Consider the following 22737-nt stretch of genomic DNA (forward strand, 5'->3'; position numbering starts at 1 on the left):
TTAGTGTTATTTTTAACAACTTTATTGAGATACAGCTTACATACATAAATAACGTTACATAACTTGGTATAGTCACAGAGTTGTGCGATCATCACCATGATCAATTTTAGAACATTTTCATTACCCCCGCAAGAAACCCTATACCTTAGCCATCACCCCCCAATCCTGATGTCCCCCAATGCTAGGCAACCACTGATATATTTTCTGTCCCTCTAGATTTGTGTATTTTGTTCATTTTATATAAATGGAACCACACAATAAGAAGTCCTTTTGTGACTGGCTTCTTTCATGTAGCATAATGTAGCATTATTTATTTTTATTTTATTTATTTATTTATTTATTTATTTATTTATTTTCTTGAGTTTATTTATTTATTTTGAGAGAGAGAGAGGCAGAGAGAAAATCCCAAGTAGACTCTGTGTTATCAGTGCAGAGCCTGACATAGGGTTCAAACTCACAAACCCGTGAGATCATGACCTGAGCTGAAACCAAGCATCCTCTAGCTTAACCCACCGAGCCACCAGGCGCCCCTCTTCTCCTTCCTTCTTATAAAGATTCCTGTGCTGGGGCACCTGACTGTCTCAGTCGGTTAAGCATCTGACTTTGGCTCAGGTCATGATCTCGTGGTTTGTGAGTTTCAGCCCAGCATCAGGCTCTGTGCTGATAGCTTAGAGCCTGGAGCCTGCTTTGGATTCTGTGTCTCTGTCTCTCTCTCTGCCCCTCCCCCACTCATTCGCGCTTAAAGATTCCTGTGCTTACATTTAGGGCACACCCAGATAATCTTAACATCCTTAATTTAATCACTTCTATGAAGTCGCTTTTGCCATATAAGGTAACATTGACCAGTTCCAGATTAGGATCTGAATATTTTGGGGAACCAATTTTCAGTCTACCAGACTCCTTGATTCTAATATTAGGAAATAAATCCAGTAACTAATGGAATAGCAATGAAAAAACCTGGCTTGGAGTATATCTGGTTGCTATCTTACCACTTCTGCCTGAGTGCCTCTTCAATATAAATCCTTTCAGTTCAGAAGGGAAAATTTTGGTTTGGAGTAGAGGAAGAGGAAGACCTTAGCACAGGATCCTAATAACAATTTATGGAGAATTTCCTATGTTTCAAGAAATTTACATCTTTTATTTCTAAAAGATAATTTTGAAAAAATGGACATTTTATAGAATAAGGAAATTGAAATCCACCAAGAGTAAACCACCTGTCCAAGCTCACAAGGACAATAAACAGCAGAGCTAGGATCTGAACTCAGGTCTGCCTAACGGGAACACCAAAAGCCCAGGGCCTGGCTATCAATTTCAAACTGCCTCTTGAGAAATAGCAGCTCCCAGCCTTTAATACGTTTCCCTCTTCCTGACATTGACCCTGGTTGGTTATTAGGTCAGAATAACAACAAGGAGATGTATACAACTCAGGCACCCCAGTTCAATCATCTGTGACGCCTCAGGGGCTAGAGTTCACAGTCTGTGCTTGGCACCCCCTGTCAGGGTTTTGACAGGCAATGTGTTTGTTAGACAGGATGTCCTTTCGAGGCTCAACCAAACAGCCCTAGCCCGTCTGAGCTGACCAGCAGAACAGGCCCCCAGGCTGAGTCACCACCCAGATGTTTCACAACCTGTTTGTGCATTGAAGCAGCAGGAACAAGGAAGGTCACTCTGGGTGGCTAGTGTCTTCTTTAGCTCCTGGACAGAAAGGTGGCTCCCAGTACCATGTATAAGGAGATCCTGGCTCACCCTATGCCCGACCAATATTCAGCCAGAGGTTTCTTCGATTCTTCTAGGCTCTCTCTTTGACCAGAGAGAACCAAGGGAAGTTTCAACAAGCCTCAGTTCCTCATCTGTAAAATGGGAAATGTATGCATTTTTTTTAAAGATTTCATTTTTTATGTAATCTCTACACCCAATGTGGAGCTTAAACTCAAGAGTTGCACACTCCTCCAACTGAGCCAGCCAGGAGCCCCGAAAATGTATAAATATTTAAATTATTGTACATTCAACATGCACCATATAATTTAATATTTACAGCAAACCAGTGAAGTAGATGCTATTATTTCATTTCACAAATGCAGATGCTGAACATTAGAGATGTTCTATCACACAGCTAGCTAGTGAAAGGTCAAGAACTGACCAAAAAAAAAAAAAAAAAAAAAAAACTGACCACAAGTCTGTACAACTAAAGAGCTTGGGTTCAGAAGGAAATAGCAAGAGGAAAGTCTAGCCAGTTTTTGGGCTTCCTATTCTATGCTGAGTCATTTAGGCAAGTCCCTTCTGCTCCTTGGACCTTGATTTCCCCATGTGCTCTATCAGGTTGGGGGGAGGGAGCTGAACTGGGCCTGAAAGCTCACTTTTAAGTCTATGGGCCTAAGGTGAGAAGTTCTTTCCCTAAGTCACCCCTTTGGTATGGTCTCCATTTTCTGCACAGCCCATTTTTGCCTCTTTTGGGGGAAGAATAGACAACAGTGATGAATTCTTCTAACCTGGAGATCTCTCAGAAAGTCTCAGCTCTTGCTTACAGTTTTTTCATGACTTCCATTGAGCCATGTCCATATCCGTAGAACTGGGACGGCCACTATACCAGCAACCCAGTCACCGCACATACCACCCTGCGAGATGTGTCATGTACATTTCCTTTTATCTTCATAATGGCTGGAGGAGACAATGTCACTGCTTGAGGTCACCCAGCTTACAAAGGTGGAGTTGGCATCTCAGCCTAGGTGACGTGGGTCTGCTTCTTTGTCCTTTGCCACACTGCCCTTCTTCCTATCTCTTACTACTGATGGTGGGAGAATGGACTGAAACGAATTAAAAGCACTTGGTGAACTGGGGATTGCTATGCTCATGTGCACCATTAAGGGCTACCATTAGTTCTCTTTTTCTCACTGTAGTAGGAGCTGGGATCTGAGGCCTCAACCATTCTTGCATCTGCAGATAGCACGAAGGTGGGACCTTCTATGGGTTTTTGGTGCATAGTTGCCAATGGAGATAATTCCATTCACTATAAACAAACAAATGGCAGCAATTAACAAGCAGGAAGGACAACGATATTGAGAATTAGCTCCCTGGTTGACTGGTCCTTATGAAGGACCCTGTGCCCACTTCCTCCTTTGTTTATTGGCAGCTTTTCTCTGCCATGATGATTGTTGCCATTGCCACATTCTCACTCTTGCGCCCAAGGAAATGGGAAGAAAGAACCCTAAGAGCAAGCAGAAAAGCCAGTCAAACACAATTCTTTATCACTTCTTTCCACTAAAATGTAGGCTCTGTCAGGGGAGGGATTGAGGCTGTCCTGTTTGTTCTTTTTTTTTGGAGCAAAAAAAAAAGGTGATTTTATTAAAGCACGGGGTCAGGACCCATGGGTAGAAAGCACTGCCTGTTCTGCTTATTCTTATATTCCAAGAGCCCAGAACAATGCTTGGCCTACAACAGGCACGCAGTTAAGTGCTGACTGAACGATATGTCACAGTGTGCTTGCTATGTCCATACAGGGACATACCAACTTTCCTTAAAATTTTCTTTACATTAGTTCTCTTTTTAATGCTTATGCCCTGCCCCCTCAGCCAGGCTACTTAAAGGCAGTGTCTGAAAACACCTATTACATGCTAAGCACCAGTACCATAATATCTCTACGGGTATATATCATCTATATTCTATCTATCATCTATCTTCATAGCAATATTTTCAAGTAGGTAATCTCCTTGTTTTACAGGTTAAGAAAGACTCAGAGTGTTCCCCTGCTAGAACCTCCAAACAAGCTCTCAAGAAAGACTCAGAGAGAGGTGCCTGGCTAGCTCAGTTGGTACAGCATATGACTCTTGATCTCAGGGTTGTGAGCTCAAGTCTCATGTTGGGTGTGGAGCCTACTTAAGAAGGAAAGAAAGGGAAAGAAAAAGAAAGAAAGAAGGAAAGAAAGAGAAAGAAAGAAAGAAGGAAAGAAAGAAAGAGAAAGAAAAAGAAAGAAGCAAAGAAAGAAAGGAAAGAAGAGAAAGAAAGAAAGAAAGAAAGAAAGAAAGAAAGAAAGAAAGAAAGAAAAAGAAAGAAGGAAAGAAAGAAAGAAAGAAAGAAAGAAAGAAAGAAAGAAAGAAAGAAAGAAAGAAAGGAAGGAAGGAAACAGATTCAGAGAAATCAAGTACCAGCTCAAGGCCACACACCAGTACATACCTGGGTCCAGATGTGACCTGCGTTTGCTTGTTTGTTAATCCATGTTTAACAGAGTACAAATCCCACAATGATATTGGGAATAGTTAAAATTTTAATTGATACTTGTCACCTGCCAAGTGTATCAGTCAATCCTTATAACAACCTTAGAGGAAATTACTAGTATTCTCTCCACTGGAGAGATGAGGGCATGAGGTTTGCAGAGGCAAAGTAACTTGCCCAAGTTTACATGGCTTAGACAGTGATAAACTTTAAATGAAAAAAAAAAAAATTTAGGGGCACCTGGGTGGCTCAGTCGCTTAAGCGTCCGACTTCTGCTCAGGTCATGATCTCGTGGTTCGTGAGTTTGAGCCCCATGTCAGGCTCTGTGCTGACAGCTGGGAGCCTGGAGCCCGCTTCTGATTCTGTGTCTCCCTCTCTTTCTGCCCCTCCCCCGCACATGCTCTGTCTCTCTCTGTCTTTCAAAAATAAATAAATAAACATTAAGAAAAAATTTTTAAGTAAATTCTACCTCCAACATGGATCTCGAACTCACAACTCTAAGATCAAGAGTCATATGTTCTACCAACTGAGCTAGCCAGGCACCCTGACAGTAAGAGAATTTTAACCCAAACAGCCTGACTCCAGGGCCCATCTTAAACCCTAAGCAAGAGTGTGTTAACCCACACCTTTCTGCTTCTCCATGGAGTCTCCTTGGGCTCCTTTCTACCCTCTGGGCTGGACCCAGAGTCTCCTCCAGGAAATGTTTGAGTTGATAATGCAGATAATAGCATATGACTCTCTGACCCAAGGAAGGGGTTAATGATGATGAAATCTTAGGGGGCCAAAAGCAAACCCTCTTCCTTCTAAAGACAGCACATGGCAGACTCACAATGCTTCCAGCTCTGAGACTGGAAGACCACCACCTGCTCCAGAAGGCTGGTATGAGGAGTAAATGAGGGATCCAGACTCACAAAAAGTGCTTCCAACAGAGCCTGGTATGGTACCCAGTAAGCATGCACTAGAAGGGAGCTGTCAAAGGGCCTCCAACTAGGGAATTCGAGACCCAGTGGGTTAATTATCCTCAGGCAGAAACCACACTGACTTCCCCAGACAGACCCGAGAGGGGAGAAACCCAAACAGACAGTTACAGTTCAGCTAAAATAGGGCTAATCTTTAATCTTTTATGGATACATGTAACACATTAACTATTATAGCCTATCCCCTCGAGGCACCTCAACACCTGGTCAACCAGAGGCGGGGGTTAGGTTGGCTGGGCTAAGTGGAAAGGAGCAGGTAAATAGGCCAATTACCCTTCTGCAACAGACTTTCTTAGGTCCTTGCCTTGAGATTAAGAGGATGAAATGGCTGATGCTGCCTGTCATACAAGGGGTGGGGTAGGGAGATGAACTCTTGAGTCAGCAGCCAGTGAATATTACCGGGCACAAAATAATCTGGGATGTTTTACCGGACTCTCAGCAAACCAAACTCCTTAAGAGCAAGAATTGTATCATTTATTATTTGTCATTGGGTGTTTGCTGTTGGTAGTTACTATTAATAATGATGCCGTTGTTTCCATAATATGAAAAAAAAAATCCAAAGGTAAAGAATTACTAAGGCTAGATGTCTCTGGGAATTTTGAAGTCATAAAGGTTCAACTACCATATTTTTTCAACTTGAAGATGTACTTTGTGTCCATGTTTATCAGGCTTTGTCTTATAATAGTACTTGTAGATGGAGCTGTTTCTCAATTGCCTGAAATTCTGTTATTATGTAAAGCTGTGACTTAGAGTGAATAGTGTCTAAGAATCAAGGTGATAGAATAGATCAATCTCCCACTCCAGGCAAGAATTCCTCCTACCATAATCTCTACCTCAATACTTCTACTGAAAGGGAGTTTACTTCTCATGCAGACAGTCATTTTCACTCCTAGACACCAGCACTGGGGTCCCTATATGTGTTCTTCATATAAAGCTGAAATCTGTCTCCCTATAATTTCCACCCAGCATTTCTAATCCTGTCCTTTGGAACTACACAAAAGAAGTCAAGTTTTTCTTAGAATCAGAAAATCTTAGGATAGTAAGCAAAATCTCTGGAGGCAGACAGATCTGAGTTTTAATACTGACTCTACCAGTTATTAGCAAGCAACTTAACTTCTCCCTCATCTGTCAAGTGGGTTAAAGTGCTATGAAACTGAAATGAGATTAATATGTATAAAGTCTCTGATACCTGATGCTCAATAATCAGATACTTCCTTCCTCTTCTCCACCCTCTCATTGCTGATTTCATCATAATTTCATATACTTGAAGACAGATGTTATATTCCACCCTTCTCAAGTCTTTTCCAAATTAAACATTCCCCAGTTCCTAAACCATTCCCCTAATAGTAACTCTGATTCATTACATACCTACAACATACAGTATGTGTCATGCACTGCCAAAGGCCTAACAAGTTAAATAACTTGCCTGAAGCCACATAAGCAGTGTCTGGGATTCAAGCCTAGATCTGTCTGGCTCTAAAGCTACATCTTCAAATCTATATCCTATATTAGTGCTGTACAATTGCAATAAAATGCTAGCCACATATGTAATTCAAGGTAATCTAGTAGTTATATTTTAAAAAGTAATAAAAAAGGAAGAAATTAAACTTAATGATGTATTGTATTAAATTCCAAATACCCCAAATATCAGTTCAACATGTGACCAATTTAAAAAGTATTATGCAGGATTCCTGGGGGGGTTCAGTCGGTTAAGCATCTGACTCTTGGTTTCAGCTCAGGTCGTGATCCCACGGTTCATGAGTTCAAGCCCCACATCGGGCTCCACGCTGACAGCGTAGAGCCTGCTTGGGATTCTCTCTCTCCCTCTCTCTCTCTCTCTCTCTCTGCCCCTCCCCTGCTTGCTCTCTCTCTCAAAATAAATAAACAAACTTAAAAAAATTTAAAGTATGACACGACTTCACATTCTTTTTATCATAATAAGTCTTCATAACCCCATGTATATCTTACAGCCATAGCAGATCTCAATTTGAACTAGCCAGATTTCAAGTGGTTAGTAACCACACGTGGTTTGTGGCTGCCACACTGGATAGCACATACTAGAGCAAAACTGCAGTGTCCCTGGCCTGGAATCTAAGGACTTAGGTTTCCCACCCCCAAATCCAGTGCTGGCTAAATATAGGAGACCAAGAAAATCATTTAATAATCCTTCTGCTAACCTCTGTTTTCAACGTTTTTTTTGTTGTTGTTGTTTTTGTTTTTTTTTGGGACAGAGAGAGACAGAGCATGAACAGGGGAGGGGCAGAGAGAGAGGGAGACACAGAATCGGAAACAGGCTCCAGGCTCCGAGCCATCAGCCCAGAGCCTGACGCGGGGCTCGAACTCACGGACCGCGAGATCGTGACCTGGCTGAAGTCGGACGCTTAACCGACTGCGCCACCCAGGCGCCCCAACTAACCTCTGTTTTCTACTAATCATTCTGTCAACAAAAACAATATTTATCAAGTGCCTGCACTGTGCCAGGCATTATTCCAGGAGCTGGGGATACTGCAGTGAACAAAACAAAGGCCCTGCTTTCACAGAGCTTGCTTATGACTTTAATGGGGGGGGGTTGGATAAACGATTCAGTAAGTAAGCAGTATGTTGCCTAGTCAAACGTGCTATGAAGAAAAATAGAGCAGGAAATGAGGGAGGCACACTTCCTATAATTGCAAAAGACTTAAGATGAGAGTTATCTTTAACATGTTCAAGTAAGAGCAATGAGAAGAACGTGGCTAGAGCTGGGCTGGGGGGGGGGGGGGGGGCAGGCACAGATGGGGATGGTGGGAATATGGTCAAAAAGGTAACATGTGATGGGGGCAGATCATGTAGGCATAAGGAGGACTTTGGATTTTGCTCTGAATGGAGGGATAACATGACTGATGAGGATGCTGGGGTTAATTAGGTTGAAAAGCAATGGTTATACCTTTTCCACAGGACTACACATATAGGAATCAGCCAATAAATGTCAGGTCATTCCTGGGGAAATATTAGCTTGTAACACTAAGAGTGAGGGTCTAGCATTGCATATAATGGTGGTGTAGATCTATCTTAATTCCCATCAGGCCACTCTTGAGAGCTGATGAAGAAACTGTGTATAGGTACATGTGTCTGGAAATTCATACTGATGGTCTGCTGTCCCAATGAAGACTGCTTAAAAACTGGTCCTAACTAACTCTTTGAGCCCAGTCTGGTGACTGGCTGGGAAGCATTGATGTATAAACTTTTCTCCTCCTTTTCTGGCACTAACTGTAGTAACTGGGGAAATTCACTGTGGAGAAAGAGCCCAGGAATTCAGAAGGAAGCATGATAAAGAGACAAGCTTGGTGTCAGAAAGAACTGAACTTGTGAATGAGTTCTGCCATTTGCTGGCATTTGGCTTTGGGTAAGTCACCTTACCTCTCTAAACCTCTTTTTCCTCTTCTGTAACATCGAGATGGTAATATGTACATTTTAGCAGTATTTGGCATATCTACACACATATAGTGTGTAGAGTTATTGGTGTAGAGCAACAGTTCAATAATCGGTAGTAATTGTGATGTTTTCAACAAAATTTTTGAACACCTAGTACACACAAAGCACATTATTATGAAGTGACTGTTGTGTCTCCCCCCAAATTCGTACGTTGAACCCCTACCCTCCAATGTAACAGTACTAGGAGGTGGGGCCTTTGGGAGGTGATTAGGATTAGATGGGGTCATGATGGAAATGCCCCCATGAATAGAATTGGTGGTCTTATAAAAAGTCCTCTTATAAAAGTCCTGAGAAGTTTGCTTTACTCTGCTCTTCACCATGTGAGGATACAGGAAGTCAGCAACAGCAGCCCAGAAGTGGGATCTCACAGAACCCAACCCTGCTGGTACCCTAATGTCATACTTCTAGACTCCAGAACTGTGAAGAATAAATTTCTATTGTTTATAACTCACCCATTTGATGGCATTTTGGTATAGCAGCTCCAGCTAAGACACACATTATGTGAAGAAAATGATGATTCTTCCCTTCAGGATGTTCATAATCTGTACCAGGGAGATGAAACATGCACAAAATATATTCAATAAGACAGAATGTGCTTGCACAAATGAGATACAAGATATAAAACCAATAACAGTTACAACCATTTATTGATTGCTTACAATAAGCCAGCCACTGCGCTGTTTCATGAACATCTTTTTATTTTTGCAAATTCCACCTTAAAAAGTACTATTTTTATCTCTGTTTCACAAGAAAGGAAGCTGAGGCCCAGAGAGGGGAAGTGAGTTGCCCAAGGTAGCACAGCTGGGTAGTGGCAGAGGACAGAAGTGAGGCCCATCCTAGGCTCCAGGCCTCACAGCCTCATCAGAAAAATCCACCCCCGTAACTCCTAGACTTTGTCCAAGTTTTACCATTTTGTTCACAGATTTCCTGTCCATCTTTTTCTTTTTTAATTTAACCCTACCTTGAAATGCCAGCTAAAATTTGGATAAATACTATGGTGCCTCAAAGGACCCATAATTCACTGGACTTTCCAAAGTTGGTGCCTGTATATGAAAAAAAGAGGGCCAGCAATTTTGCAACCTCCTCCAGTCATTAGAACGCTGAGAGCTTGTCATTCTGCCCAACATTGTGAATCACCAGGCAGATCAGGAGGCACATCCTAAGCCCTGGGGTATATGCAGCCTTAATAACCAACAGAGTCCTGTGCAAGGTCCAGTTTCTTAGCCATCTTGTCTTCCTGTTCTACACTCTTTCAGGGTGATCTCAATTATTCTCATGCCTTCAGCTACCATCTATGAGGCTCTGACTCTGAAATGACCACCTCCAGCCCAGCTCTCTCTCTTCTAACTCTGGCTGGGCACTAACACTTGTGTGTTTCATAAACACCTCATGCTCAATGTATCTACATATGAACTCACCTTTCCTGCCTCACCCACACTGCTTTGTGTTTCCTAGCTCAGAAAAAAAGCACTACCGTGGCCACCCAAGGTAGAAATCTAGACACCTGTGACTCCTTCTATCTTTAGCTCTGGTTAGTCATCAAATCATTCTGTATTTTTAAGATCTCTTTTTTCTTGCAATTATTTCTCAGCTGGAGTTGCGTCAAAGCTCCTCACTGGTCTTCTTTCTCCAAACTCTCCTTTCTCAAGCTTTTCTCCACATTGCAACCAGGGTGATCTTCTTATTTTGTATTATTTATTTTGAGAGGGTGAGTGGAAGGAGCAGACAAAGGGAGAGAGAGAGAATTCCAAGCAGGCTCCTCAGTGCAGAGACTGATGCACGCTCGAACTCAAGAACTGTGAGATCATGACCTGAGCCAAATTCCGACACTTAACCAAATGAGCCACTCAGGGGTCCCCCGGGTGATCTTTTTAAAGCTCACAAATGTTCTTTAGACCGGCATGCAAATTCTTCTGGATTTGGGGCCTTACTCCTTCCCTGGACTCGTTTATTTTGGCCCCTAACCTCAGATTCTATATCCTAATTCTACCTAACTCTGTGTCCTTTTGTACATGCTGTTCCCCTCACCTGAAACTCCCTTTCCTCCCTTCTTTATCTAACACCTATTGATCCTTCAGGTTACTCTGGGCTTTGATGACCTTTTCCAGGAATCCTTCATTGATGCCCCCACGATGGATCAAGTGTCCTGCTTGCTTCCAAAGCAGCTGAGCTGTTGATACCTCATTTTTCTATTGAATCAAATCACATGGTACAGGCTCCTTAGTTTGACCCTCTGATTCCCACAACTTGCCTATAAACTCTTTTGAGGGTACAGATGGAGTCAACAGCTAACAGAAAGTCTGGAACAGTCTAGACTTTCAAGAAATGTTCAATTAAAAAAAATGAATGGGAGGTGGTGTAGGTAACAGCAGGGGAACTAGAGCTAGAAGTGCAAGTACAGTACAGTAAAGTAATTAAGAGAGAGGGCTCTGAAGTCAACCATCTTACGTTTGTATTGCAGTCTCTCCACTCCTTTGTATGCTAACAACTCGTTGCCTGGGTTTCTCCATCAGTGAAATTACAGTAATGATTGTACGTGGCTCATAGGGCTGCTGTGACCGTCAAATATTAAATTTTGATATTCTGTTCAGTATTATTTGCATTAAATTTGTAAAATATTGCATTAAAATATTATTTATCTTAGCCACTGTCTTTCTTTCTTTTTTGGCACCAACATTTTTATTTACCCACTTTCCTGCTCTCTTTCAACATCATAAACATTAATGAAACATTACAAACCAAATTAATCTTTTTGATCCAAGGTTTTGTTAGGAACCATTATGTTACAAAGAGGTGGCAAATCTATGCCTACTTTTATGATTCTCTGGCCCCTCTCAACCTCTGGCTGTCACTTCTCTTGTCCTATTTCGGCTGTCCTTAACAGCCACTGAATTTCTGGTGTCCCTTTGATTCTTTCATTCCAGGAGAGTGCCTCATCCACTTCACTCTAGTCCTCACTTTGTCCGCACCTTATACACTCAACACAAATCAACGTTCAACAAACATTCGTTGAACGAATATCTCCCTATATTTTCAACTTGAAGTAAAATATACACAGTAAAGTGAACAAATATTAAGTGTTTTGCTAAGCTCCCCAATTGTTCAGAACATTATACTTCGCAGTAAAGGGTGTCTTTTCACCCTCTCTCCTCTGCTTTCTGCAGCTCCCTTTCCCAGGCTCTCTTTTGCCCGTCAAGAGATTTCCTAAGGCAAAACTTTCCAGGTCGTCGAACTTGAAAAAATATTTTCCTACAGGGTGGCCTATGACATCAACGACACCGGTAAATCCCAGAGGAACGCTCCAAAAGAAGCCGCCATCTCCCATACCGCAGCAAGGCACCTTGCGCATGCGCTTCTGCTTGCGAGCCAGAAAAGAGGAGCTTTTTATCCCTTCTCGGCACCCTTACGTCGGTGTGGAGATTTACGTGACGACCGCCTCTTGCCGGAAATGGAAAGACGAAGAAGAGGTGTTGCAACACCCAGAGGGCTTTAACTTTAGGGCTGGGGGCTAATTGTCGTTTAAAGGCTCCGATGTGCTGGGGTGAATATATTACCCATTTTGCGAGTAGAGACTACAGCGCGCTCGGAGGTGTGTTTCTAGTGTAAGTGGGCACGTGTCTTTGATGCTGACTTAAGGGACCTAAACCATCCTCTTAAAAACACTTTCCGCCTCGCTGGCTTTGAAAGGCGTTTTCAGGGAGGCGGAACGCCTAGATTTTAGTCTGATCCAAGCTCTGCCACCGACTTCCTGTGTCCTTGGGCCCCTCTCCCAAAGACACAATATTTTCATCTGTAAATTAAAGAGTAGACAAAGTCTCTCAAGTCACTTTTCGGGTCTGAATGTTATCGCATGCCCGAGTCACAAAGTCTTGGAGGTGAAATACAGTTGGCCCCATTTTATAGGTAAGACATTGAGTTCCAGGGTGAAAGGATTGATGACTTCTTCAAGATTGCACAGAAAACTTTTAGAGATTTCAGACTTTGAGACTAGAAGATTATGCTGTAACTCCATGACCAAGTCTCCTGTGTATATTTCTGTATCATCAGTTCCTGAAACGGGCCTATACCAGCTACTCAAAAAGTTTGAATGGGTAAATGAATCTTTTGATGGGAAGACCAATGACTCGAGCAGATCTGTTGTCTCTCCATCCTTCTGATGTATTAACAATGTAACTCTTCTTCAGGTGTTTCTTGTGCTTTACTTGACTGGGGCCTCCGAAATCAGTTCTGTTGTTTTCAACTTAATCGGAGACCATGGAGGCACCTCCAGTCACCATGATGCCTGTCACTGGAGGCACCATTAATATGATGGAGTACCTGCTGCAAGGTAAGTGAACAAGGCAACTTGGATGGCCTGTTTTCCTCTTTCTGTTCAGCATCTGTGGAGGTGAGAGGCTGTTAAAGGCAGCCTGCATAATTTCTGGCACCCAGTAGACAACAACTTTTTAAAGTTTAAAAAGTTTTTAAACAACAACTTTTTAAAGTTTAAAGCTCCCGGGTGGCTCAGTCGGTTAAGCGTCCGACTTCAGCTCAGGTCACGATCTCGAGGTCCGTGAGTTTGAGCCCCGCGTCGGGCTCTGGGCTGACGGCTCGGAGCCTGGAGGCTGCTTCCGATTCTGTGTCTCCCTCTCTCTCTGCCCCTCCCCCATTCATGCTTTGTCTCTCTCTGTCTCAAAAATAAATAAACGTTAAAAAAATTATTTAAAAAAAAAGTTTAAATGTTAATTATGGTCACAAACACGTAACATTAAATTAAGTGTACAGTTCAGTAGTGTTAAGTGTATTCGCATTGTTGTATAGCTGATCTCTAGAATTGTTTTATCTTGCAGAACTTAAACTCCGTACCAATTAAACACTAATTGCTCCTTTCCCCTCCCCTCAGCCCTTGGTAACCACCTTTCTACTTTGTTTCTGATTTGGACTACTTTAGATACATCATATGAGTGGAATCATACAGTGTCTTTTTTGACTGGCTTATTTTACTTGGCATTAATGTCCTTAAGGTTTATCCCTATTGTAGCGTGTGACAGGATTCCCCCTTTTTAAGGCCGAATAACATTTTATTGTGTGTAAATACGTTTTCTTTACCCATGCATCTGTCATTTGGGTTGCTTTCACCTCTTGGTTATCGCGAATAATGCTACAGCAAACATGGGTGTGCAAATCTCTCTTCAAGATTTGGGGGCGCCTGGGTGGCGCAGTCGGTTAAGCGTCCGGCTTCAGCCAGGTCACGATCTCGCGGTCTGTGAGTTCGAGCCCCGCGTCAGGCTCTGGGCTGATGGCTCAGAGCCTGGAGCCTATTTCCGATTCTATGTCTCCCTCTCTCTCTACCCCTCCCCCATTCATGCTCTGTCTCTCTCTGTCCCAAAAATAAATAAACGTTGGGAAAAAAAATTAAAAAAAAAAAAAAAAAGATCCTGCTTTGAATTCTCAATATGTGCACAGAAGTGGGATTATTGGATCATATGGTGATTCCCTGATACTATTATTAGCTCCGTCTTATAGATCAGGAAATAGGTAAAGCAGTTTTCCCAGATGAGAAAACTCCAGAGAGGGTAGTGATTTTCAGGAGGTCATATAATGTTTAGTGGAAGAGTTTAGTCTTTAATTCAGATTATTCTTGTAATAACTTAGTATGAACAACATCAGGTTATTCTCATTCCTCAGGCTACCTCTCATTCAGTCCTTCCCAACTCAGTCAGTGCCACTGTCATTCACCAGTTGCAAGAACGAAACATTTAGGAGTCAGTCTCTGTTTTTCACTTCACTCCCATAGCTAGCCCATGTCTAAGTCTTACTCATTTTACTTCCAAAGTATATTTAAATTTTTTTAATGTTTATTTATTTGTTTTGAGAGAGAGAAAGAGAGCACAAGCAGGGGAGGGGCAGAGACAGAGGGAGAGAGAGTCCCAAGCAGACTCCGCACTGTCAGTTCAGAGCCCAATGCAGGGCTTCAACCCACAAACTGTGAGATCATGACCTGAGCCAAGATCAAGAGTCAGACATTTAACTGACTGAGCCACCCAGACGCCCCCCAAAATATATTTTAAATATGTATTTTCTGTACCTGTAGGACCACATCCTGGCTTATCATCGCTCTTCTGACCTACTTTCATAACCTTTTACTCACCACATTGCTTCCACTTTTGATTATCTGTCTCTTTCCAAATAACAGATAGTCCATCTTTTTAAAAAATTGTCTTATTGGGGCACGTGGGTAGCTTATTCGGTTAAGCATCTGATTCTTTTTTTTTTTTTAATTTTTTTTTTCAACATTTATTTATTTTTGCGACAGAGAGAGACAGAGCATGAACGGGGAGGGGCAGAGGGAGAGGGAGACACAGAATCGGAAACAGGCTCCAGGCTCTGAGCCATCAGCCCAGAGCCCGACGCGGGGCTCGAACCCACGGACCGCGAGATCATGACCTGGCTGAAGTCGGACGCTTAACCGACTGCGCCACCCAGGCGCCCCTAAGCATCTGATTCTTGATCTCAGCCTGGGTCTTTTTTTTTTTTTTTTTTGATTAAAAAAATGTTTATTTATTTTTGAGAGAGAGTGAGTGGGGGAGGGGCATAGAGAGAGGGAGAGAGAGAGAGAAGAGAGAGAGAGAATCTCAAGCAGACTCTGCACACTGCCACATTTTGCCATATTTGCCTTTTTTTTTCTTTGCTATTTTTTTTCCTTTTTTAAGATTTTATTTTTAATCTCTACACCCAACATGGGGCTCAAACTTAACAGTGAGATCAAGAGTCGCATGCTTTACTGAATATGCCAGCTAGGCACCCCTTTTTTGCTATTCTTAAAGAAAATCTCTGACGTTATAACATTTTACCCCTAAACTCTTCAGTCTGCATCCCTAAAAAACAAGGATATTTTTCTTAAAAAAAAAAAAAATGTGTATTTATTTTTGAGAGAGGGAGTACACATGCAAGTGGGAGAGGAGCAGAGAGAGGGAGACAGGGTCCAAAGCAGATTCCACACTGACAGCGGAGAGCCAGATGCAGGGCTCAAACTCACAAACCGTGAGATCATAACCTGAGCCAAAGTCGGACGCTTAACCAACTGAGCCACCCCAGATGCCCCAAAGGGTAATTTTCTTCATAGCCCTAATGCCATTATTATTATCTTAAGAAAATTAATAATATATTTCAATATCATCTAACATCTAGTCCATATTCAAAAGTTTCCCCCCAGTTGTCCCCAAAATGTGTTTTGGAACCAGGATGCAATCAAGTTTTATGCATTAGATTTGATAATTGTGTCTCTTAAGTCTCTTTTAATTTGGATCAGTCTCCCCTCATTCACACTTTTTTTCTTCATGACCATGTCTTGTTGAAGAGTCCATACCAGTTTTCCTGGAATGATTCTTTTATAGTATAAATTAGTCATGTCTTTCCCTGTTTTGTTGAAAATAAAGTGTGGAGCTCATAGCTGCCCTGGTGACCTTAGGGTAAAATACCACCCTCACCAGAGACTGTGTGTAAGGCCTACACACTGTGGCCCAGGCCACATCCCCCTTTCACTAGTGTCTTCCTTCTCACTCACTGCACTTCAGGCACACTGATACCTTTTCATTTTCTTGAATTCCCCAGCTCCTTTCCTGCCTCTGTGCCATAGAGCTTAATGATCTCTCTGCCTCAGTAGTTTTCTCCAGCTCTTCAAATAACCATCTCATTTTCATCCTCAGGTCTCAGCTCTGTTATAGCCCCTTAGGGAGACCTTCTCTGACTCCCACCCCTCAGGTCTTTTCTCCACCCCCACCAATTTCTCTCTATCCCACCCCCCTTTTATTTCCTTGTATTTCTCTTCACATACTTATTTATTTTTTGTTTCCCCCACTAAATTCTAATCTCCATGAGGACATAGACCTCTACTTCCTAGCATAGTGCCTGGAATTCAAGTATAGGTTGAGGGGGCACCTGGGTGGCTCAGTCAGTTGAGGGTCTGACTTCTCCTCAGGTCATGATCTCCATTTCATGAGTTCGAGCCCCACTTCGGGCCCACTGCTGTCAGCTTGTGGCCCACTTCGGATCCTCTCTCCCTCCCTCTCTGCCTCTCCCCCACTCTCTCTCTCTCAAAAATAAATAAACATTATTAAAAAAAAAAAAAAGAAGAAGTATAGGTTGAATGAACTTAAACACTTAAAAAGCTCTAATGTTTGAGGAATGAACAAACACGTCTGATACTGTCCCGAATATAGGGTACAATGTATTGAATGTAGGACCTGTTCCCTGCTCCCATGATCTTCCATCCTGTATTTAATCTGTTATTGCTTTTCCTACAACACTGTCCATTGCCAAAAATTCATTCCTTTGAGTCCCATTATCAATGTTTACCACGGTAACAGTATATACTCTTACTTTAACAGATTTATTCAATAAACATTTGAATATGTTCCTAGCAGTGGAGGAAGAAAGATGAATAAAGTATCAATGCACAGGGGAGTCTGGGTGGCTCAGTCAGTTATGTGTCCAATTTCGGCTCAGGTCAAGATCTCATGGTTCATGGGTTCGAGCCCTGGGACGGGCTCTGTGCTGACAGCTGGGAGCCTGGAGCCTGCTTCTGATTCTGTGTCTCCCTCTCTCTCTGCCCCTCCCCTGCTCATGCTCTGTTTCTTTCTGTCTCTCAAAAATAAAAAATGTAAAAAAAAAAAAAAAAAATTAAAAATTAAAAAAAAGTATCAATACACAATTGATATATTGAAAGATGACAAAAGAATCGAAGTAATAATGCTAAAAGAAACTAAAGCAGGGAGGTGGAAAGTGATTGGAGGGAGACCTGCAGTCTTCATTTAGGGTGATTAGAAAAGATGTCTCTGATAAAGTAATACTTGAGCAAAGACTGAAAGAAAGTGATGGGATGAGGCATGCAAATACTGGTGAGAAAAAAGTTCTACGTGTAGGGAATAAGGGAAGGGGCTCTGAAGAGCAATACTTTATCAAATACTTGGCATTTTCAGGGAGTAGCAGGAAGATCACTGTGGCTGGAGAGAGTGATGTAGGGGGATAGTGAAAGAAATAATGATGGACTGGTAGAGACCACAATGTATAGGGCCTTGTAGATGATAGTAAAGACTTTGGGATTTATTTTGAATGACACAGGAAGCCATTGGAGGGTTCTGAGCAGCAGAGTGTCATTATCTGCCTTCTATTCTAAAAAGAACATTTAGCTGTTGTGTGGAGAAGAAGCAGGCAAGGGTAGAAGTAGCTATTGGAAAAAACAGGCAAGATATGAAGGAAACTTGGACCAGATGGAAATGAATGAGGGAGTGAGAAGTGGTTGGATTCTGCATGTATTTTAAACATATGGATTGGATGTAGGTGTGGGGGAAAGTAAGGACTCCAGATGATTCTGTGGTTTGGAGCCTGGGCAACTGGAGGCAGAGAGTTTCCATTGATTATGATGGAGAAGACTGCAGAAGGAATAGGATTCTGGAGGAAATCCCACAGCTGGATACTGAACATATGAAGGTGAAGATGTCTGTTAGGTATCAAAGTGGAGAAGGTGAGTAGACAGTTGGATATATGAGTCTGTGGTTCATGAGATATAAATATGGGAGTCCTCAGGCCATAGATGATATTTAAAGCCATAGCATTAAATTAGGTCACCTAGGGAGGAAGAGATTGTTGATAAAGAGGACCAGGATTGAGTCCTAGGATCCTCTAGTAATTAGGGAAGATGAGAAAGACCCAGCAAAGTAGACTTAAAAGGAATGGTCAGTGAATTAGGTGAAGAACTAAGAGTTGTGTCCCAGAGGCCAAGAGAAGATAGATTTTAAAGTGGGTATAATCTAATAATCTTACCAAAATGCTGCTAGGAGGATGAATAAGAGAACAAAGATTAGTGTATTTCTATGGAGCATTTGGTTGTCTTACTTCAATATAGTATGTAAAAAAGAAGTGTTATAATCTATAGATGGAAAACTTGTGTTTGCTGGAAATAGAAGATAATTTTTTTAAATAAATGGCAACAAAAGAGTGTTGTTATTATTCTAGATAGATGCTCTTGCTGTTAAAGACTCTGAGCCCAAAGCCTGCTGGAGATTAGCATTTAGAGAAGGCCTAAGGACTTTCTAGTACCAGATAAGACAATGCAAAACACTGAAAGGGAATTAACTTTATCATAATGTTGTCCAATACTTTGGCAGTATAATCCCTCAAAAATCTCATATATTGGACCAGTACTTTACAGAACACTGCAGTAAACTGTTTTGGTTTTTCATTGAAGTTTTTTCAATCTTTTACTAATCCCAGTACCCTAAATTAAAGATGGGACTCAACAATGCTCTTTCCTTCCTCAGGAAGCGTTTTAGATCACAGTTTGGAAAGCCTCATCCACCGCCTTCGTGGTTTGTGCGACAACATGGAACCTGAGACTTTCCTTGACCATGAGATGGTATTCCTCCTTAAGGGCCAGCAGGCCAGTCCGTTTGTTCTAAGGGCCCGGCGTTCTATGGATAGGGGAGGGGCACCCTGGCATCTGCGCTACCTGGGACAGCCAGAAATGGGAGACAAGAACCGCCATGCCCTGGTGCGAAATTGTGTGGACATTGCAACATCTGAGAACCTCACTGACTTCTTAATGGAAATGGGCTTCCGCATGGACCATGAGTTTGTCGCCAAGGGTCACTTATTTCGTAAGGGTATCATGAAGATTATGGTGTACAAGATCTTCCGCATCCTGGTGCCAGGAAACACAGACAGCACTGAGGCCTTGTCACTTTCTTATCTCGTGGAACTAAGTGTTGTTGCACCAGCTGGGCAGGACATGGTCTCTGATGACATGAGGAACTTTGCTGAGCAGCTGAAACCTCTGGTTCACCTAGAGAAAATAGACCCCAAAAGGCTCATGTGACTAAGACAGTCTGTCTGCCACTGGGGCCTGCCCTCACCTGTTACAAAAAAGAAAATGTAGTAAATTCCCCTTTTCACTACTGCCAGCCAGGCATTCTTCCCTCAGAAAGGAGGACAGTGAGAACTTAGTTGGTTCTTTGCACAGTTTTCCTCATGTGGCAAACTTGTGACAGGCTTTCCAGATTAAAGGCTCAGGATAACCTGAAGAATCGATCCAATTCCTCTGTATAAAGATGGAAAACCAGAATAAATTAGCTTTTAGAAAGAAAAATCTTTTGAATTTCTTTTTGCTATTTGTGTATCAGATTTGTAAAGTAGAGGCTGTGAGCTTGTATTAGTTGGTAATAAAGCCTATGAAGAAAAACATCTGTGATTTTGATTCTTTGTTACCCTGCTGATTTGGGGTAGATTAACTACCAGTTGGAACAGCAACAACAAAAAAAAGGCAGTTTTTAGTTTTATTATTTTTTTATTTTTATTTTTTTAATGTTCTTTTTTAAGTTTATTTATTTTGAGAGAGAGCAAGTGTGAGAGGAGGAAGGACAGGGAGAGGGAGAGAGAGAATCAGAAGAAGCTCCACATACCATCAGCGTGGAACCCAATGTGGGACTTGATCTTGTGAACTGTGAGATCATGACCTAAACTGAAATCAAGAGTCCGCCAGTTAACCAACTGAGCCTCTCAGGCGCCTGGCAGTTTTTAGTTTTAAGTTTGATAGAGGTGAGGGGTGCCTGGGGGTGCCAGTTGGCTAAGCGTCTGACTCTCGGTTTCAGCTCAGGTCATGATCTCACGGTTTTGTCAGTTCAAGCCTTGCATCAGGCTCTGTGCTGGTGGTGCAGAGCCTGCTTGGGGTTTTCTCTCTTCTCCCTCTCTCTCTGCCCCTCCCCTGCCCACACTATTTCTGTCTCTCTCTAAATAAATAAACAGGGGCACCTGGGTGGCTCAGTCAGTTAAGTGTCCCAACTTTGGCTCAGGTCATGATCTCACAGTTTATTAGTTTGAGCCCTGTGTGAGGCTTTGTGCTGACAGCTCAGAGCCTGGAGCCTGCTTTGAATTCTGTGTCTCCTTCTCTCTCTGCCCCTCCCCTGCTCATGTTCTGTCTCTCTCTGTCTCTCAAAATAAATAGGTAAACAAACAAATAAACTTAAAAAAAATGTTAAAAATTTTTGATAGAGGTGGTAGTTTTTACCTTTAACCAAAGTGGCACATTTATTGAAAAAATTTTAAATACAAACAAAAATAAGAAAATAACCTATAATCCTATTATTCAAAGAGATAACCTATTTCTATTCTGGTATATATCCTTCTAGTCTTTTATAAATTTATATATATGAGATATATTTTTTAATGTTTATTTTGAGAGAGAGGAAAAAAAAGCATGAGTCGGGGAGGGGCAGACAGGGAGGGAGAGAGAGAATCCCAAGCAAGGTCCAGGCTCAGCACGGAGCCTGAAATAGGGCTTGATCTCATAACCTGAACCAAAATCAAGAGTTGGATGCTTAACTGACTGAACCACCCTGGCACCCCAAGGTATATTTATTTTATAAAATTACTCTGGGGCACCTGGGTGGCTCAGTCAATTAAACGTCCGACTTCAGCTCAGGTCATGAACTCACAGTTCATGAGTTCAGTTCCCTCATCGGGCTTATTGCTGTCATCACAGAGCCCACTTCAGATCCTCTGTCTCCCTCTCTCTATGCCCTTCATGTGCACTCTCTATGTGCACTCTCTCAAAAATAAACATTAAAAAATACATATATACTGGTTTATACCCTCCTTTTTCTGTTTATCATTAACATCTTTCCTGGACATTATAGTGTCCTTCTGTAAAAAACAAAAAACTTCATTTAAACAGGGAAACCGAGGTAGAGATTAGTCAGCTTTCTCTGGGCTATACAGCTATTAATTAGTTGGTGTGTAAATATTGATATTTATAATTGCTATCTGTATCCCTTATGGATTTTCCATAACTTAATTGATTCCCATACTTTGGGATTTTTAGTTTGATCCCAATTTTTGGCTTTTATAAATAATCCTGTAATGCTAGTGTTTTTCATTGTTGACATCATCATTGACATCTCTGACTATTCGTAAGGATAAATCCTAGGGAACTGTTGAGTCAAAGAGTATGCACTATTTTAAGACTTCTGCCATGCATTGCCAAATGCCTTCCAGAAATGTCCCAGTTTTCACTCCCACCAGCGGTAGATGAGGTTCCCAAAAATGTTGCCAAAACTGGGTGTGACTGTGAAAACTTGTTTTCCCCATTTGATGATAAATGGTAACTAGTTTTAGTTTTCTTTTTAAAATAGTCATCAGTGAGATTAAAATTTTTTATGTTTACTGGACATTTTTTTCTTACGTGACTTGCCTTTTCATTAATTGTTCATCTTATCTAGTCATTTATAAAGAGCTTTTATAAAAATGTTCCCCATTTATCATTTGTATTTAATTTTTTCTTTTTTTAAGTCACAGTTCTTAGTGGGATAAATGTGTTGCTCATTTTAATACTTGTAGATTTTTTTTTTTAATACACTGGAGAGAGTTTGGCTTGCTAAAAATTGTAGGTTATTCAAAATGTTCATTTTTTTCTGGAACCTTCACTTAGATCACACCACAGTTGAGCTACATTGGACAAATCATAATTCTCTTTGGATCTCAGTTACTTGAAATATTATATGAATATTCTGTTAGGATGCTTTAGACTGCAAGTAACAGAAAACCTATCCAAAGCTACCTTAAACAGTAAGGATGGCATTATCTCATGAAATGATAAGTTCTAAGATGGGGCAGCTTCCAAGTTGGGTAGCTAGTTATTTCTCTGGCTCTGGAATCCTGTTCTTGGCTTTCCCCTGAATGTTTTCAAGATAGTTTCCCCCACCCCCTCAGTTACAGATTGCAAAAGTGGGTAAATCCTGTTCCTTTCTTCACAGCATATTAACATAATGATTCAGGCAAGTCCCTTTTCTTGTTTTGTACTCTTCCCCTTTATTCCTAAACTCTATTTTCCTTCCCTCTATCCTATAGGCACCCATTCTGATATGTTTGATGTATGTCTGTGATGCTTGTCTTGCAATATGTAGAGTTATGTGACCATATTCAATTCACACAAACGATACTGTGCTATAAACATTTTTTTATTTTTAAAAATTAATATTGCTTTTGTGATATGCTCTTGTTGCTATATATAAACCTACCTCATAACTTCCAGCTTGCATATTCTTTT

The 22737-nt window shown here is 41.6% G+C and overlaps 1 protein-coding gene and 1 long non-coding RNA gene across 5 annotated transcripts; one reads left to right on the plus strand and one right to left on the minus strand.

The window, feature by feature from the left end:
* On the minus strand, window positions 1-12022 carry LOC147577871 (uncharacterized). The gene is made up of 4 exons (XR_015254570.1): window positions 10076-12022; window positions 9110-9199; window positions 2490-3007; window positions 1-1850 (listed from the first exon to the last, which is right to left on the minus strand). It is a non-coding gene; the product is annotated as an uncharacterized LOC147577871 (long non-coding RNA).
* A 66-nt stretch (window positions 12023-12088) lies between these two features.
* MED18 (mediator complex subunit 18) lies at window positions 12089-19877 on the plus strand. 4 transcript variants are annotated; one of them, XM_025912627.2, is made up of 3 exons: window positions 12089-12560; window positions 12842-12984; window positions 18959-19877. In XM_025912627.2, the coding sequence occupies exons 2-3, from the start codon at window positions 12912-12914 to the stop codon at window positions 19510-19512; spliced, it is 627 nt and encodes a 208-aa protein (XP_025768412.1). In that variant the 5' UTR covers window positions 12089-12560; window positions 12842-12911; the 3' UTR covers window positions 19513-19877. The 4 variants fall into 4 exon arrangements, with proteins under 4 accessions (XP_025768412.1, XP_025768410.1, XP_025768411.1 ...); XM_025912625.2 differs by having other exon boundaries at window positions 12090-12259; XM_025912626.2 differs by having other exon boundaries at window positions 12092-12246.
* The last annotated feature ends 2860 nt before the right edge of the window (window positions 19878-22737 follow it).

The sequence above is a fragment of the Puma concolor genome, chromosome C1 (genome assembly GCF_028749965.1).
Source record: "Puma concolor isolate L17-30 chromosome C1, mPumCon1.1.hap2, whole genome shotgun sequence".
NCBI classification, from domain to species: Eukaryota; Metazoa; Chordata; class Mammalia; order Carnivora; family Felidae; genus Puma; species Puma concolor.